The following is a 20,486-nucleotide window of genomic DNA, read 5'->3' as shown; positions in this document are numbered from 1 at the left end:
CCAATATATTTACAAGACACTGCAGAAGGTCCAAGTCCCAAATATTCACAAAACCTCTTAAATAATGGCACGAAAACTGAATCATAGCACTTGCAAGGATGCATGACAAATTACAGGTCTACATCCAGCGACTTTTGCTAAATCATGATGGATTAGCATACATGACAAATTACAGGTCTACATCAAGGGACTTTTGCTAAATCATGATGGATTAGCATGCATGACAAATTACAGGTCTACATCGAGGGACTTTTGCTAAATCATGATGGATTAGCATGCATGACAAATTACAGGTCTACATCGAGGGACTTTTGCTAAATCATGATGGGTTAGTATGCATGACAAATTACATGTCTACATCAAGGGACTTTTGCTAAATCATGATGGATTAGCATGCATGACAAATTACAGGTCTACATCAAGGAACTTTTGCTAAATCATGATGGATTAGCATGCATGACAAATTACAGGTCTACATCAAGGGGCTTTTGCTAAATCATGATGGATTAGCATGCATGACAAATTACAGGTCTACATCAAGGAACTTTTGCTAAATCATGATGGATTAGCATGCATGACAAATTACAGGTCTACATCAAGGGGCTTTTGCTAAATCATGATGGATTAGCATGCATGACAAATTACAGGTCTACATCAAGGGACTTTTGCTAAATCATGATGGGTTAGCATGCATGACAAATTACAGGTCTACATCAAGGGGCTTTTGCTAAATCATGATGGATTAGCATGCATGACAAATTACAGGTCTACATCAAGGGGCTTTTGCTAAATCATGATGGATTAGCATGCATGACAAATTACAGGTCTACATCCAGCGACTTTTGCTAAATCATGATGGATTAGCATGCATGACAAATTACAGGTCTACATCAAGGGGCTTTTGCTAAATCATGATGGATTAGCATGCATGACAAATTACAGGTCTACATCAAGGGGCTTTTGCTAAATCATGATGGATTAGCATGCATGACAAATTACAGGTCTACATCAAGGGACTTTTGCTAAATCATGATGGGTTAGTATGCATGACAAATTACATGTCTACATCAAGGGACTTTTGCTAAATCATGATGGATTAGCATGCATGACAAATTACAGGTCTACATCAAGGGACTTTTGCTAAATCATGATGGATTAGCATGCATGACAAATTACAGGTCTACATCAAGGGGCTTTTGCTAAATCATTATAACAAGATTTTTACTGAAAAAGTCCAAAGTCCCAAAAAGTTATTAAAAATGTGCAAAAAAAGTACAAACAGTTCTAATGGCCTTAAAATCTAATCAGCTTATCTACATATTAATACAACAAAAAACCATCACAATTTCACTTCTCAGCCTGGAGTGATATTTACTTAATCATGATAACATAATTTTTGGCAAAGACCAAGTACAAAATGTTAACAAATCTGACAGGATTGTAACAATTGTTACAATCATCTGGAAATCTAATCAAGTCATCTAAATATTAATAAAACTGTCCACCTTGTGTAACTTTCCTAAACATGCTTACAAGTTTCTTTCCCCAAAAAGTCTTTCTCCTAAAAGTTCAAAAATGTGTAAACAATTGTGAAATAAAATCACAGTAACCAGGATCTAACCAGGTTTTGGGACCAACTCAAGGAATCTAAATAACACATTTGGTCTGGTTTTGGCTCAAAAGCTTGCCTTCAAGAAAGTGTGGCAGACAATTGGATGGGCAGTTGAATGACAAAGACAAAATTGAGAAAAATACAGAATTTTTATTTACCGTTTATCCATGATTATATACTTAATTTAAAATCAAAATATCTTACCGTGACCGAGACTTGCGAGAGCTTCGTTTTGAAGACCTGGATCTTCTACTGCAATCAGAGATTAAATAATCTATTAAATCACTGTTCATCTTTCATCAAGTCAACTACCTGATAAAAAATTGCTTAATTATTCTTTAAAAAAAAATTGCCTTGAAGCGATCATATCTGATTGATAAAATTTAAAACTAATATATTTTCTGCATTACTTTCTTTCCAAAGTGGACAAAAATGAAAGCACTGGAATAAGATCTTCAAGAAGCAACCAAAGATCAGCAGGTAAAGTCACTCAGAATCAGAACGTCGGTTGTCATCAGGTCATTCGCTTTTAATAGGCAATCAATTCATAACTGGTTCATCATGAGCTACTTAACTCGATACTGTATGACTCACTGACTCGTATTCCAATCATTAACATGTATATTTAAATTTATTTTGCCTTTGGACTTTCACTGATCCCTCAGGACACAAGCTCTATCATAACCACAATTGGCATTATCCAACTAACTTCCGATCACATTAAATCTATCACATGTTCATAAGCAATGATATGCATACTATAGATTGAGTATAACCGACAAATATGGAAATGATACAGTCACCTATTTATTGCAGTGCCTTGTAATCAGAAGTATGTCAATTTGTACAGGTTAGCTTTTCATAGTAAACATGAATGCAACCATAAACTGCATTTTATCTGACCCCTAACGGGATTTAGGACCACAAATTGTAAAATTGTATCTGACCGCTAACAGGATCTATTGTAGGCTGCAACCACAAACTGTAAAATTGTATCTGACCGCTAACAGGGTCTATTCTATGATGCAAAACAAACTGTATTTTTATCTTACCCCTAACAGGATCTATTCCATGATGCAACCACAAACTATATTTTTATCTGATCCTTATAGTAAGTCAGAGTTCATGCATGTGTTTATTACCAATTAGTTCAGTAATGGATGTCATTTTTTAGAATTCAATTTCACATACTTTTAAATGTAAATTGTTCACTTTATTTGAATCTTCATACATCCATACTCCTTGGACGGTCATAATTTACGCACACACCCGAGTAGTATATACGGCAAAATCAATGTTAAAGTAAATGGACATTTTTGGACCCGATCAAACAAAAGGTTTCATCCAGTACAATCCTGATTGAATGTTGCACGATGTCATGTCATAAAAAAGCTATGCATGTTGATAAACAAATTCGTACTACCCTATAATATTACATTTCTGTCTGAAAGTTTCTTGATGACAGCTACAGTGCAGAATATTCAATAATCAGGACTGAATAGAATTTGGTTAAACAATATTAGCATCATATTTTAAAACAACAATTTATTGTAAATTTAAGACGGGTAAATGGGCAAACATGAACTGTATGACTTTACTATAACAGGATCTATTCTAGCTTGCATGACAGTGCACTTCACACTGATTTCTCAAAAATCTTTCTCGTACATCTGAATGTGCAAAAATTGTGCATAATATTTCAAGCCTGACCATTATGTCTTGTTTAAATCCCTCCGATATTTGTAAAAAAATTGCCACTTCTTGTAGTTCAAATGGAAAGAATTTTCCTCTTCACCTTTAAGTTCTAGAAACATCCTGTCCCTAATTAGTAAAACCTATCAAATTCTTTAATTCAATACTAGGATAATTACTATTCTAGTTTTGGAACAAGTTCCTCGAGTAAGTATTTAGAAATGGATTAACCATTAATTTCAATTATTCAAAATCTATGTGAAACAAACAAAACAACTAAATCAGATCAAGAGATTTAATGTTTGTGGAACTGATGGTGGGTAATGTAAAAAATTCTGACATTGTGATCATCAGCAATTAATAATATCCTTTTAAACTTGACGGTAAAGGCAGTAGGAAATGGATGTAAACAAGCAGGGATGTATGGTAAGCAACATAAAGAATGACAATGTGTTTGACAGATCTTAAATGTGCTTGCTATGTCAAGCTTACTGAGACATTCAGCAAAGGTGGAAAAACAAGAACAGAGATCTGAAAAAAGCAACTGTACATCTGTTTTCTTACTTTTCATTCCACCACCATCCCTACATCCTTTTAATTTTCATATGTTGCAAGCTTGGGGAGTAAGAAATCACTCAACAAGTTTCCTAATTGTACTAGAAATGAACACCAATGTAAAATCTGTTTGTTGGAAACAGAAGTGTAATAAAACACTTTATGTATTCACCATTTTACTTACATAAGGTAAAAGTTATGAATTGCGTTTATACAAAATGACCCAATGGTTAAATCCATGTAGCAGATGTGTATTAAGAGAGATAGATATAAGCAGTATTGCATCATCAAATGATGAAATTCAAACCATTCTTCCACAGACACCATGGTAAACCTTAGAAGCTAAGAAAAGAAACACTTCTTTACAATGATTTCTTTTCTTATCACATACAGATTTCAGTAATAAATGTCAAGCATATATACATATATTTCTGTTATTACCTCTGTTTAATAGCAGTAACCTCCTCTGGTTTAGGACTTTTTCTAAATAGAGAAATAAAGTAAAATATTCACTCGCAGTCATAACTTCAATTTCCCCCTAATGCCACCCCCACCCCAGTGTATCAAGTCATTATACATGATTTGTAGCTGCTTAAATTACCAACAGATAAGTCATGTCATGTCATTTATGATATTCTGAGTGGAACACGAGGCCAATGTGAGCCTGACATTGCACACCTCTGGTAAGGACAGTTCAGGTTGTGAATGCAAATTCACACATGTAATGGGGACGTAGGTGCTACATTACCTATTAATATTGGTGTTGTTTATCTTTTTTCTACAACCATATAGATATGCATGTATACATAACTTCCTCCTCATACAATGGGTACACATGTACTTGAGCACTTAACTGCAACAGTACTTATTAACGTTGGTGTCATTTATTTTTTTTCCATGACACACACACACACACATATATATATATATATATATATATATATATATATATATATATATATATATATATATATATATATATATATACACATACATACATACATACATACACACACACATACACAGTAACTTTTCAGCATACAAAGGTTAAAATCATGTATACAACTAGCACTGTTGTCTCTTTGATCTCTCCCTGCCCATGGAAACTAGATCTCGATTCATAACTTAGAAACTGGTCAGAACCTCTACCTTCAAGTATATAGAGACACTCTGCATTACAATGGGTGTTACTTCTGCAGTCAACATGGATTCCTGGGTCTGCACTTAACCCTTGAGGCTCTGGCACTTTAGTCATCACTTGGAAACTATTGAAATCCCCACAAAAAGGAGCGAAAATAGCTCAGTGGTTCAAGAAGGTTGTGGGTTTGGTTACCACCATCTGCTCAGCTTGGATTCGCATTAATATGAGAGGATGTTGCTTATAATCAAAAACACCCAAGATTTTGATGATATAAGGTTACATATCAAGTCTATCAAAATCTGTTCAGGGGCTCTAGGGTGTTCAAAAGCTTATTATCCAAATCTATCTAACATCTGAGATCTCATATATGTAGATATATGCAAAATCACCTCAATATAGTCTATCAAAATCTGTTCAGGGGCTCTAGGGTGTTCAAAAGCTTATTATCCAAATCTATCTAACATCTGAGATCTCATATATGTAGATATATGCAAAATCACCTAATATAGTCTATCAAAATCTGTTCAGGGTCTCGGGGGTGTTAACAACCTCAATCAACTGCAAAACTATCTCATTAATGTGCATGGATATTGCTCATAGCTGAAAATTCATCTGAGATCCTAATGATGTAAGCTTATATACCATTATCTAATGAAAATCTGATCAGAAACATGGCCTCTAAAGTGTTCATAATCACAGCCAACCAGATGCATGATTAAATCATTAATGGTCTGCAAGTTGATATTATAAAATCTAATCAAAATCTAGTTAAAAATTTGGTCTTTTACTATATTCACAAGCTCAACCAATCAGGCACTAGATCACCTAATTAACAAGCATGGATGTAACTCATCTGAGATCTTAACATTATAAACTGTTATAACACATTTGATCAAAAAATTTGATTAGAATTATGGACTACAAAGTGTTCACAAGCTTGGCCAACCAGTTAAATGATCACCTCATAATACGCTTGTAATCAAACTCATCCAAGGTAATGATCAGAATATGTTCAAAGTCTGACTTGTGTACTGAATCTGATGTAAATTTTATTGTAAATAAGCCCCTGGAGTGTTTGTTGGCAAGCCAAACAGATGCAAGGTTATTTCATTAATGTACATGGTGTTCCTCATAACTGAATTTCTCCAATACAATGATGATACAAGCTTAATCTGATTAAAAATTTTGCCTTTAGATTATTTATTCAAAAGCTATCAGTGCAACATCATCTCAATAAACATCCAAGTTACTCATAATCCAACATATGTGAGATCATGATATAAACTATTAGTCCAAGTCTGATAAAGTTCTTATCAGAAACAAAGCCTCTGAAGTGTCCACATACAGGTGTTGACAGAAGAACAAATAATGGATGCCAATTAAAGATATAGTCATTTTGTTGCTGGTTAATGCCATTACTCATCACCTGACAGGCTATACATGGTTAATGCCATTGCTCATCACATGACAGGCTATACATCGTTAATGTCATTGCTCATCACATGACAGGCTATACATGGTTAATGCCATTACTCATCACAAGAAAGGCTATACATCGTTAATGTCATTGCTCATCACATGACAGGCTATACATGGTTAATGCCATTGCTCATCACATGACAGGCTATACATGGTTAATGCCATTGCTCATCACATGACAGGCTATACATGGTTAATGCCATTCCTCATCACATGACAGGCTATACATGATTAATGCCATTGCTCATCACATGACAGGCTATACATGGTTAATGCTATTCCTCATCACATGACAGGCTATACATGGTTAATGCCATTCCTCATCACATGACAGGCTATACATGGTTAATGCCATTCCTCATCACATGATAGGCTATACATGGTTAATGCCATTACTCATCACATGACAGGCTATACATGGCTAATGCCATTACTCATCACATGATAGGCTATACATGGTTAAGGCTATACATGGTTAATGCCATTGCTCATCACAAGATAGGCTATAAATGGTTAATGCCATTGCTCATCACATGACAGGCTATACATGGTTAATGCCATTACTCATCACATGACAGGCTATTACATGGTCAATGTCATTACTCATCACATGACAGGCTATACATGGTTAATGCCATTGCTCATCACATGACAGGCTATACATGGCTAATACCATTATTCATCACATGATAGGCTATACATGGTTAATGCCATTACTCATCACATGACAGGCTATACATGGTTAATGCCATTGCTCATCACATGACAGGATATACATAGCTAATGTCATTATTCATCACATGACAGGCTATACATGGTTAATGTCATTACTCATCACATGACAGGATATATATGGTGAATGCCATTGCTCATCACATGACAGGCTATACATGGCTACTGCCATTACTAATAACATGACAGGCTATACATGGTTAATGCCATCACTCATCACAAGACAGGCTATACATGGCTAATGTCATTACTCATCACATGATAGGCTATACATGGTGAATGCCATTGTTCATCACATGACAGGCTATACATGGCTAATATCATTGCTCATCACATGACAGGCTATACATGGCTAATGCCATTACTCATCACATGATAGGCTGGCTATACATGGTATCTAGTATAGTTGGTGGATAACGAACTTGGGAAAACCCTGGGAAGAACCACTGACCCATGGGAAGCTACTGGCATGCTTTCTCACATAACCAAGACTCTAACTCATGTAGACAGGTCAAATGGCAGTTATCAGTAAAGACAAGCACTTTAGATCACTCAACCGCCTGAGGGCTCAATGGTGAAGTTATAAAAACGTAAACATAAATGGACATCAGTTGATTCAAGGCCAGTGTTGTTATGATACAGTGCATGTCCTGACCAATCAGTGAAATTTCAAAGGCAATAGAAATCTGATGTACCATACATTCTTGCTATTAAATCCATCTGCAAACTGCACAGGCCCAAATATCCCATCGCATAATGCACGTCTAGGTCTACCAAATATCCCATCGCATAATGCACATCTAGGTCTACCAAATATCCCATCGCACAATGCACGTCTAGGTCTACCAAATATCCCATCCCATAATGTCTAAGGTCTATGCAGTTCATTATAAGTTCAGTAAAACAAAAAGAATAGGTCCTCAACTGCTGGCATTATTACACACTGAGCAGGGCCTATGATATCTGCAGACAAACAAGACATGTAAGCTTGTATATATGTAATCATGGGGAAAATGTCAAAAGTAGATATCAAATTTCTTCACCCTACAATTCTCTGATGATAAGCTAATACTTCACTTTTGTGAAGATGTGGAAAATTTTCAAGAAAGCACTGTTTCATAACAAAGAAGAAAAACATATGACTAAACAATATACCTTTTTCCTTTTGCATCTGGTGCAAGAAATGTGTTCACGGACCAATCAAATTTTACATATTTTTCTATACAGTTTTTGTGCACACACTTTTAAATAATTTGCTGATACATCTTAGAACAAACACTTGACTGAACTTGTTAAAACTAGACTTTCATTTTGCTGGTAGCTTTTTTTTAACTTACCAGCATGTAAAATTGTAAATGTTCTAAAATTTAAATACTCTTATCTTCACCAGTGATTGTTATGAAACATAAATGTCTACTAATGTAAGAAATGAAAACATACCGAGATCTGGACTTGCTTCTTTGCCTGCGAGACGGGGATCTCGAACGACGTGGCAGTGATGATCGGCGTCTTGACCTGTGAAAAGAGAACATGAATCACAATAAATAAAACCAAAACCTTATGATTTTGTTCCTTACAGTCCATAAAGGACAACATTTTTCTAGGCTCCTGAGTGTCATTTATATACAAGTTCCACTGTATACTCCTGAAAAGAATTTTCTGGCAGTGGTAAGATAATCATTTTATCAGAGTATAGCCTCCAGGTAATGTCTAATTTTTATTGGCTAACGTTTCACACATAAATAAAAATTCAACCACAAACTGTACTTTTATCTGACCCATAACAGGGTCTATTCTATGATCTGCAATTGCAGAATTCACAGATTTCTGAGAAGAAAAAAACAAGCCACCCCCACTTGCAAAACCACTTCAGTGAATGCACAATATTATTTTCAAGCCCTACCATTATGTCTTCACTAAATTCCTAGTACACATAAAATTAATAAACTTCCAACTTTCATCAAGGAAGGGTTGGGGTAATTATGGACAATGAAACATGTTTATTTAATTCTCTAATTCAGTACTGGGATAGTTTCTATACAAGATGTCTGCAACAAAAAACAAAAACAAAATAATTGAAATTAGTGTTCGAGGTTAAACACTGATGAAACTGCTAGTCAGAGATGTCATATCCAATAGCTTTACCTCTGACGCTGTGACCTCGACTGTATATACTTCAAAATTTGAATATAATAGCAATGTTTGGTAAGGAACAAAATGATATAAATTTTAGACTGATACAATGCCCTGATGACAGATGTTAAAGCAGCTGCTATGTCAAGATTACTGAAATATTCAGCAGAGGTGGAACAAAAATATTAAGTCTCAGAAGACAAAACAACAACATGGGCATATCTCTGTTTTCTTACTTTTTCATTCCACCACCATCTCAACATCCTTTTATTTTCTATATTTTGCAAGCTCGTGGGAGTAGAGAATTAAAACCAATCAACATGTTTCCTGTGTTTACCTGGAATGAACACCAATGTAAAATCTATTTGTTAGAATCAGAAGTATAATCAGACATTTTGGATGTTTCACATTTGCCTTTTATGGCCATAGCATCGCATATTACACCAATAATGTAAAAGTTATGAATTGGGTCTATACAAAATGACCCCGTGGTTCACTCCATGTAAATGTTACGAATTGGGTCTATACAAAATGACCCAGTGGTTCACTCCATGTAAAAGTTAGGAATTAGGTCTATAAAAAATGACCCAGTGGATCACTCCATGTAAAAGTTATGAATTAGGTCAATACAAAATGACCCTGTGGTTCACTCCATGTAAAAGTTATGAATTGGGTCTATACAAAATGATCCTGTGGTTCACTCCATGTAAAAGTTATGAACTGGGTCAATACAAAATGACCCAGTGGTTCACTCCATGTAAAAGTTATGAATTGGGTCTATACAAAATGACCCAGTGGATCACTCCATGTAAAAGTTACGAATTGGGTCTATACAAAACGACCCAGTGGATCACTCCATGTAAAAGTTATGAAATGGGTCTATACAAAATGACCCAGTGGTTCACTCCATGTAAAAGTTACGAAATTGGGTCTATTCAAAATGACCCAGTGGTTCACTCCATGTAAAAGTTATGAAATGGGTCTATACAAAATGACAAGTGGTTCACTCTCCATGTAAAAGCTATGAATTGGGCCTATACAAAATGACCCCATGGTTCACTCCATGTAAAAGCTATGAATTGGGTCTATACAAAATGACCCTGTGGTTCACTCCATGTAAAAGTTACGAATTGGGTCTATACAAAATGACCCAGTGGTTCACTCCATGTAAAAGTTACGAATTGGGTCTATACAAAATGACCCAGTGGTTCACTCCATGTAAAAGTTACGAATTCAGTCTATAAAAAATGACCCAGTGGATCACTCCATGTAAAAGTTATGAATTAGGTCAATACAAAATGATCCTGTGGTTCACTCCATGTAAAAGTTATGAACTGGGTCAATACAAAATGACCCAGTGGTTCACTCCATGTAACAGTTACGAATTGGGTCTATACAAAATGACCCAGTGGTTCACTCCATGTAAAGATGTGTATTAAGAGAAACAGAGTTCAGCTATTATTGCATTATCAGATGATGAAAATTACATACACCATTCTTCCACAGACACCAAGGTAAACCTTAGAAGCTAAGAAAAGAAGCACTGCTTTACAATTATTTCTTTCCCATTGATTAAGAATGTCAAGCATATATACATGTATTTCTGTTATTACCTCTCTTTACTAGCAGTAACCTCCTCTGGTTTAGGACTTTTTCTAAATAGAGAAATAAAGTAAAATATTCATTCATGGTCAAAACTTCAATTTCCCCCTAGTGCCACCCCCACCCCAGTGTATCAAGTCATCATTCAGGATTTGTAGCTGCTTATATTATCAACAGATAAGTCATGTCATTTATAATATTTTGAGTGGAATCAGAAATACATATGAGGCCCATTGTGGGTTTGATATTGCTCACCTGTGTTAATGACAGTTCAGGTTGTGTTTATTGGAGCCCTTAGATACTAAACTAGCTATTAACATTGGCGTTATTTATCTTTTATCCACATAAACATACACAATATCATCATCACAAAGAACACTAGCTATTAACATTGGTGTTATTTATCTTTTTTCCACAACCATATATCAACATACACAATAACATCATCATCACAAATAGCATTATTCCCTTCATCTCTCCCTGCCCATGGAAACTAGATCCGATTCATAACTTAGAAACTGGTCAGAGTCCCTGCCTTCCAGCAATTACAGACATACTTGGCATTATTAGGAGAGTTAACCTGTAATCAGCATGAATTCCTGGGTCTGTCCTTAACCCTGAGGCCCTGCCTTCCAGCATTTACAGACATACTTGGCATTTCTAGGGGAGTTAACCTGTAATCAGCATGGATTCCTGGGTCTGTCCTTAACCCTGAGGCCCTGCCTTCCAGCATTTACAGACATACTTGGCATTTCTAGGGGACTTAACCTGTAATCAGCATGGATTCCTGAGTCTGTCCTTGACCCTGAGGCCCTGCCTACCAGCATTTACAGACACACTTGGCATTACTAGGGGAGTTAACCTGTAATCAGCATGGACTCCTGGGTCTGTCCTTGACCCTGAGGCCCTGCCACTTCAGTCTTCATTTGGAAACCATTGAAATCCCCACAAAAAGCAGCTAAAATAGAGCAGTGGTGTGTGGATCTCGTTCAAAATCATCTCAGATCTTGATGAGGTAAGCTTAAATATAAAGTCTGGGTCTCTGGGGTGTTGTCAAGAATACATAGAAAGTCTACCAAAATCTGTTACGTGTCTCAAGGGTATTGACAAGAATATATATAAAGTCTACCAAAATCTGTTCCGAGTCTCTAGGGTGTTGACAAGAATACATATAAAGTCTACCAAAATCTGTTCCAGGTCTCTGGGGTGTTGACAAGAATACATATAAAGTCTACCAAAATCTGTTCTGGGTCTGTAGGGTGTTGACAAGAATATATATAAAGTCTACCAAAATCTGTTCCGAGTCTCCAGGGTGTTGACAAGAATACAAATAAGGTCTATCAAAATCTATTCCAGGTCTCTGAGGTGTTGACAAGAATACATATAAGGTCTATCAAAATCTGTTCTGGATCTCTTGGGTGTTAATAAAAATATACAAGAATACAAATAAGGTCTATCAAAATCTGTTCTGGATCTCTGGGGTGTTGATAAGAATACATATAAGGTCTATCAAAATCTGTTCTGGATCTCTGGGGTGTTGACAAGAATACATATAAGGTCTATCAAAATCTGTTCTGGATCTCTTGGGTGTTAATAAAAATATACAAGAATACAAATAAGGTCTATCAAAATCTGTTCTGGGTCTCTGACGTGTTGACAAGAATACATACAAGGTCTATCAAAATCTGTTTGGGGTCTCTAGGGTGTTGACAAGAATACACATAAGGTCTATCAAAATCTGTTCCGGGTCTCTGGGGTATTGATAAGAATACATATTAGGTCTATCAAAATCTGTTCTGGGTCTCTGGGGTGTTGACAAGAATACATAATACATACAAGGTCTATCAAAATCTGTTCCAGGTCTCTGTAGTGTTGACAAGAATACATACAAGGTCTATCAAAATCTGTTTGGGGTCTCTGGGGTGTTCACAAGCCAAGACAATTGCAAGACTATCTCATTAACATTCTGTGGACACAGTTCATAGCTGAAAACTCATCTCAGTCCTTATGATATAAGCTTATACACCATTTCTGATGAAAATTACTGCAGTTGATTGAGCATATAAAGATTTCATTACCTCTCTTTACTAGCAGTAACCTCCTCTGGTTTAGGACTTTTTCTAAATAGAGAAATAAAGTAAAATATACACTCGGTCAAAACTTCATTTTCCTGATTGTTTTTTTTCTCAAGCTAAGACATTTTAATTTTGTTCCCCCACCCCCTTCCAGCTCTCACCCCCTTATAAAATTACCCCATTCCCCAGTGCAGTAACCTGCCATTCAGGACTTCTTGTTGCTTAAATATCTATTGGTCATTCATATAATGCCATTTGGATCATTTTAGAAGAAAATTAGAAATAAACAAGAGGTCTAATTGGGCCTGATATATCTCAACTGGGTAGTAGGCATGTCAACTTTTGAAGGCAAATTTCATACATGCAGTGAAATTGTTCAGCCGAAAGAAAAGCTTGGAGCACATAGTTGCTATATGATCTATTAATATTGTTATTTATCTTTTTTCCTACACCCTATGTATAAAGTAACTTTCTTTATACAACTAGCATATCATCCTTAAACCCCTCCCTGCCACTCAGGACTAGGTCCCTCCCTGCTGCTCAGGACTAGGTCCCTCCCTGCCACTCAGGACTAGGTCCTGATTCACAGTTTAGAAACTGTTCATAGCCCAACACTTAAAATATATACATTTACTTGATGCATCAAGGAAAGTTTGTCTGCAGTCAGGATAAGTCCTGGCTCTGTCCTTATCCACTTAGGGTCCCATTACTGAGTCCACTTTGAAACCATTTAAATCTCAACACAAGAGAACTTCAGTGGCTCACTGGTTAAAACATTTAAGTTGTGAACAGACAGAAGGGTTGTCATCTGCTCAGCCTGCATACTCAATAAAGCTGCATAGAACTCAATCCTAATTTAACTCATCTGAGATCCTGACAAAATGAACTGATATAGAAGGTCTGATCAAAACTGATTCAGAAATATGGATTAACAGAGCTGACAAGCTCAGCCAATCAGACGCAAGAAATATGGACTCTAATGTCTCAGTCACTCAAGACCACCAATAATAATCAAACCTATGCAAGATATTTATGATATAAGCTTACATACCAGGTCTGATCAAAAACTGAATGAAAATATAGCCACTAGAGAAATCACAAGCCCAGCCATTCTGATGCAAGATATCAAAAGCCCATCCAAGATCTTGAGTATAAAAGCTTACATATCAGATCAAAATGTAAACAGGAAAATATTATTTAGGGTATTCACAAGCTCAGCCATTCAGTACAAGGATCACCTCATTATTATGCTTGGATGTCACTCATATTCAAATGCATCTGAGATCTTGATCATACAAGCTTGAAGACCAAACCTATCAGAATATGGCATCTACAGTGTTCACCAACATGTGTTGATGGATGGACAGACGATGCTTGAGGGGCTATATCACAAGCCCACTTAGACTCTGGCATGGTCATATAAAAATTAACTTTTTCTTTACTTCCGATTTTATTGTCTTCAATAATTTTTAAACAGTTGTAATATTTAGAGTATTGCTACATATAAATTTAAAATTGAAAAGATTTTCAAAGTTTTCCTGTAAAATTCTATAAAATACCAAACAATAATCCAAGAAAATGAGTAATACAGACCTGTACCGGTACTTTCATTCTTTACAAAATGAATAGTGATTAGAAAGGCGGTGCATCTAATCCTGTGCATGATTCACGCATAAAGATAATGGTGCATTATACTGTGTCTGCTGTACCCCTATTTAGCAATCCATTGCACTGCTCAATAAAGAAAAGCTTTTTCCATTTGCTTTTTTACTCTTTGGTAATGACCTATACTTTCAAAAAATGGCTAAATGTTTTCTAGACTTCAAATGCACAGTCCATGCTAGCTGTCCCCTTGTCTATCAGCCTGCTCAAATGTTGACTTTGCTTTTCCATAAGTCTACTGCTTCAAAACACCCACTCCATACTTTTTGGCCACTGAATACTTTTGAATTCTGTGTAAAATATCAACTCGTATCTTTTCTTTCTGTTAGAAAACCTGTGTAAAGCAGTTTAAACATAGTACTGCATGCTTTATTAAAAACTTTTATGTCAATCTAATGGATATTGATGTCTGCAACTAATTTTCAATCAACAAGATTCCACACATGAAGCTTCATTAGTGAAATTCCATGCATTTGTAACCCCAATCAAATTTAAATTTATTATGCTGCAGAGGTTTATTTTTCAACTTGGCCACCAACACTTAACAGGCTTGAGGCAGCTACTCTGGATTTTTGTTGTTTTTCATGATATATATGTTTGTTGTCAGTATTCATCTACATTAGTGATTTCATCATGCATTGGATGTTCTGTTGGAATGTTTCTTCATTTACTTGTTTTGAAAAAGAGAACTATTAGACTTTTTCTTAGTTGTCTTGCCCAACTCTTACAACTGCCTTTTGTTCTGAACATGAAGTCATCACAATATACTCACCAGTCGACCTGTTTATGCTACAACGGACCTCCATTAACTGCATTAAATAACCACTCCATACTTCATTTTGCACCAGACTTAACTAACTAGGACTACTATCAGCTTTATTTAAAAGTAAACTGCAGCGAAAACAAGTTGTTTCAAAGCTAGAAAGAGTAGAACAGGAAGACAGATTCCAGTTATCTCCCTTTCTTTCACAGCCATTTGAAAACTCAACCATTAGTTTGGATAACTTAATTCAAATTCCTCATGAATTATCAACCTTTAAGTCCGAGCAACCACTATGTATATCATAATTCAATCAGTAGGACCACTGGAAAGGCATACATAAATAGTTCATTTTATCAATGGTCAGGATATTTTTTTCTAACAGAAACATGGCTAACAAAATTGGGTGATGAACTAATGTGTGCTATTCTAACACCCTCTGCTTACTCCATCAAGTTGATCCCATGTCACTCCCATAAAGTGGAATTGCTGTCCCTGCAAAGAACTCCATAATCCACGTCCTAACCATACTACAACTTTCAATTTCAGCCATACATCATTTGAACATCCAAACCTCATTCATAATTGAAAAAATGTCAGTACATTTCTTCTGCCTCTCACCCTCCTCTTAGTCGAAAAACCAAGCTGACTGAATCTCTCTTTTTCAAGCACTTCCTAACCTCCTGGAGTATGGAAATTTTCTTGGAGATTTAAACTATCACTTTGTCTGTCCTGGAAACCAAAAGACATAAAAATTCCTAGATTCTATTTGCATTTTCGACCTGTCAGTCAGTCAGCCAGCCAACTCACTCATACACATGGTCACATTTTCGACTGGATTCTTCACAGACCTGATGATAATATTCTAGTCTTCATTGGTGTGCAAAGAACTTTTATGAGATAATATCTGCATCATATTTGCAGATTTCTTCTGCAACAATGTACAATCCATTAGAGATAAGCTTGACAATTCAATTTCAATTAACTCATCGTCACCATACAGTTGTGATACAGAATGTCAATAGCAACCATCAACAGCATCTGAACCAGTCTCGATGGATTTGGTACATACAATTATGTGTGTGTGATCAGGATTTTTAACATAGCTTTAACAACTTTTTAGTCATCGCTACAAGGCCTGCAGTGTGGCAGTGTATAGTGATGTCTAGCACTGGGGCATCATGCCACAGACATGTAGCATGATGTCCCCACCCAGTCACATTATCCTGACACAAGGCTGACCTGTCCTAACACTAACCTCTTAATGCTGAGTGCCTAGCGAGGCAGCTGTTAGTACCATTTCTGTAAGTCTCTGGTATGATTTGGCTGGGGTTCGAACCCATGACCTCCCGCTTCCGAGGTGGACGCTCTAACCACTTGGCCACCTGAGTGGTCTGTACATATAATTATAATGAAGAGTGCCCCAAAGTCATGCGAACTCGATCCAATTCCAACATTATTGCTGCTTGAGTGCTTAGGTTGAATATTACCTTCACTAACCGACGTTATCAATACTTCTAATCTGGGGAATTCCATCATTTTTCAAATCAAAACTGCCATTGTAAAGCCTCTGTTGAAGGAACAGATGCTTGAGCATGACAATTTAAAGAACTACTGACGTGTTTCTAACCTCCTGTTCAAGTAAAAAATCATAGAAAAAGTTGTTCTATCCCGACTTGTATCTCATCTGAATTCGAAGTCACATTAGCAATGTACAGTCTGCATATCGCCCTCGCCATAGTACTGAGACTACCCTTCTGTGTGTAGATCAAAACTTTTACTCTGCTTTGGATAACAGAAACATTACAATCTGCAGCCTTCTTGACTTGTCTGCATCATTTGACACAATACACATTTATACATTACCTCACTCTCTCCAGCATGTATTTGGAATTCATGATACAAAGTCCTACTTAGTTAACAGGACACAAATTATATCTGTAAATGGAAAACATTTCAGCCCAGTTGATCTGTTTTGATGTTCCACATGGCTGTGTTCTGCCCTGTTCTCTTAATTCTGTAGATCTCAAGTGTTATAGATTGACATAAAGTGTCTCACTAATTGTATGCTGACGACACTCAAATATACAAATCTAACCACCCAACTAAGTTGACGCTTCCATCCAAGGTGTAGACAGATGCATTTCCGATGTGAAGTCATGGATGACATGCAACAAGCTGCAGATGAATGATGATGAAAATGAGACCATCCAAATCAACATGCAAAGACGTTTTCATTCACATCCTTTACCTCAAATGATAAAAATCAGCAATACCAACATTAAATTCACACAGTACAAAACCTATCATTACACTATGTCATGAACATATGCATGGCTGCATATCTTGAGCTGAGACACATCAGCTCCAATCAAAAATATTTTTTCAATAGATGCATTAACACACTTGTGTTCCATTGTACTTTCAAGACTGGACTATTGTAATTCACTTCTGTCTGGATCATCTACTACCGAAACTTCAAAACACAGTTGTTTAGATTATCCAATGAGTATGAAGAGCTGAGCACACACCACACACCCTGCTATGTAGAATCAAACACCAAATAAGTTCACTATGTTGACTAGCTCAAATCCAATATACCTATCTGACTTCACCCATGTGTACACCCCATCCTATAAACTTTATACTCATCTTCTGACACTCATATTCTCATTGTTCCCACCATTAAAAACAAAGTCATACAAATGTTCTTTAGCATACCAGGGCCCTGCCATGTGGAACAAATGGTCCAATGATATTAGAGACAAGGGTACTGTGATCTCATCCAAGAGTGCTCTTATAACTCACCTATTCTGATTACAATAACAGACTTAAAGACTTAATAATGTTTTCTTCCTCAATTATTGTCATCATGATTTTCTTTTGTAATTTCAAGGTGTTTATTTTTATAACCAGGTGTTTGCATATGTTTTTATGTGTTATCTAATACTGTAAAGTGCTTAGCACTTCTAAAGATCAGGTGCTTTACTAGATTCAAATTATTATCACCATCATTATTATATTATCATTATTTAACGACTGATTGTTAGCAAATGAAACAAGTTTAAACTGTATTTTATCCTGCAAAAGTAGGAAAAATGGGCTAATACTTTGATGACATAACCTGGTTCTGATTGTACGCTACCATAAAGTTACCATCCTTTACAAGTCATATATCATGTTTGCTGAACCAAAGAAAAACTAATATTCTTGTCAGGTTCAGTTAGTCTTTCATTTGCTTTTATGTCATTTGACTCAAAGGTTTAGAAAAATTGCTGTTTTCAGTTAATGTTTTCAACATTCTACTTTTAACCTTTCTGCACCAATTTCTTCCAACTTTTCATCACTATGCCCTATTTTGGCACGGTTGTTTAAGTTTCTTTTCTTTAACAGATCGGTCTAGAATGGACCCTGAAATGGACCACATTTATTTTCCTGATTGCTTTCAATAAATAAAACTTTTCTTCAGAAGAAATAGTAGCAATAAACCTCCGAGTTGGTAGGTTAGTTAATTTAATCTTTAACCAACATTTTTCATGTTATTACATGTATGTTGTGCAAATTACAAAGAATGAACAAAAAAGAACATCTTGCAGCCTTAATGGTACAATATAGAAAACAAACTGCATAGACCAAGTGAACAAGACCATTAAAAATATAGTCTCTGGAGACTAAGTAAAAGCACACTACCAGTCAATTGGCTAATCTATTGAAATTTACCTTGGTGAGATGCCAGACTTCTCTTTTTTTCTGTAATGTAAATTGCAAAAAAAAAAAACAAGAAGTAGAAACAAATTTATAGAATTGAATATGCTTCTTTGACAATACATTGCCAATCGAAATATATTAGGAGGACAATCAAAACATCACAAATCCAGCCCTAACAGTTATAAATGATATCTGCCACTTCTTTTCAATTGTTTTAGTAAGCTAAAATGTCATCTGCTTAATAAGATGGAAGTCAGAATATCCAAGGATGTAACTTGGAGTATGGTTTATTGCTCATAAAAACCTGGTTTGGTTTTGTGGGTTTATTGCCTTTTTCAGCGCATGATAAACTTATACATGGCAAAAGTATATTTGGTGGAGGTAGAACCATTGATATCATATCCTGATACAAAATGTGCTTTTTCAGAATGTAATATGTGTAGCTGGATGTCATGGATACGGAAGTAGTTCATAAGACCTTAGGCTGATATTCAGACCAAACTGGTACAAGTTGTCCATGTATGCAAAATTCAGGAATGTTCAGTAAGACATGGGAATGGAATCTGAAGGTATGCATTTTGGAGGACTTGGCTGACTGCAAAGTCTCCCTCCTGAACAATGCTGAGAACCAATCCTGGCATCTCCATTCCAAACCATGGTAATCTAACGAATTGGTCAAGAGAGCATGACTCAGTGATGCTTACCACTTGATTTGGGAAGTAGGAAAAGGCTGGAATAAAATCACATTGTTTCATTGTGAACAATCTTTACACCATTTTCACAACAACAAAAAAAGAGTATAGATTTCTTGCTGTGGAATACTGGCTTTGCATAGGTCTCTTGGGGTGTCTGTCCTGAAGTCAGACCATACAATGGGGGAAGGACACAAAATATATTCCTTTACAATGGGGGAAGGACACAAAATATATTCTGGAGGCCTCAGAGGCAGTTTGCAAAATCCACAGTCACGGGGGTAGAATATCTTTCAATCTGTGGCAACGTGTTGCATTCTTCCCCATGCCAGGAAGTCACACAACGGTGGCATGAGCATGTTCTATGAATGGTTTGGGGGGGGGAGGAGGGAAAAGCTGGGTCAAAACCTATCCTGTGACTGTGATAGGCTTGCCGCCTAGGCTGTTTGTGTCCTGGGATCATTGGCCTGATCAAGGGAAAGACAGGAAGAAAGTGGTTGTAATATGGAAATGGCTATATCGGTGATCTTTCAGGACAGCTGATATGGAGACAAAGCCATCTCTTTTCACAAGCTGTTAATAGACAGTGAGTTTTAAGTGTCTCTATTAAACAAATAAGCCATACAAGAGACTGAAACTCTAG

At 36.2% G+C, this 20,486-nt stretch overlaps 1 protein-coding gene across 19 annotated transcripts in view; it reads right to left on the bottom strand.

The window, feature by feature from the left end:
- The window catches only part of LOC149808208 (uncharacterized), an 88,415-nt gene that overhangs the window by 30,141 nt on the left and 37,788 nt on the right, over window positions 1-20,486 (bottom strand). For 12 of the 19 annotated variants that reach the window (XM_089974730.1, XM_089974796.1, XM_089974737.1 and 9 more), the window contains 6 exons: window positions 19,164-19,193; window positions 13,025-13,066; window positions 10,958-10,999; window positions 8,652-8,726; window positions 4,301-4,342; window positions 1,817-1,864 (listed from right to left, as the gene is read on the bottom strand). In XM_089974730.1, coding sequence (XP_089830856.1) covers window positions 1,817-1,864; window positions 4,301-4,342; window positions 8,652-8,726; window positions 10,958-10,999; window positions 13,025-13,066; window positions 19,164-19,193 — 279 coding nt within the window. The remainder of the gene's footprint in view (window positions 1-1,816; window positions 1,865-4,300; window positions 4,343-8,651; window positions 8,727-10,957; window positions 11,000-13,024; window positions 13,067-19,163; window positions 19,194-20,486) is intronic. The other 7 variants (XM_089974756.1, XM_089974751.1, XM_089974744.1 and 4 more) reach the window with 7 other exon arrangements.

The sequence above is a fragment of the Sinohyriopsis cumingii genome, chromosome 1 (assembly GCF_028554795.1).
Source record: "Sinohyriopsis cumingii isolate HCF-2022 chromosome 1, ASM2855479v2, whole genome shotgun sequence".
NCBI classification, from domain to species: domain Eukaryota; kingdom Metazoa; phylum Mollusca; class Bivalvia; order Unionida; family Unionidae; genus Sinohyriopsis; species Sinohyriopsis cumingii.
Note: the sequence above shows the minus strand (reverse complement) of the source record. Positions and strands in the feature narration are given on the sequence as shown.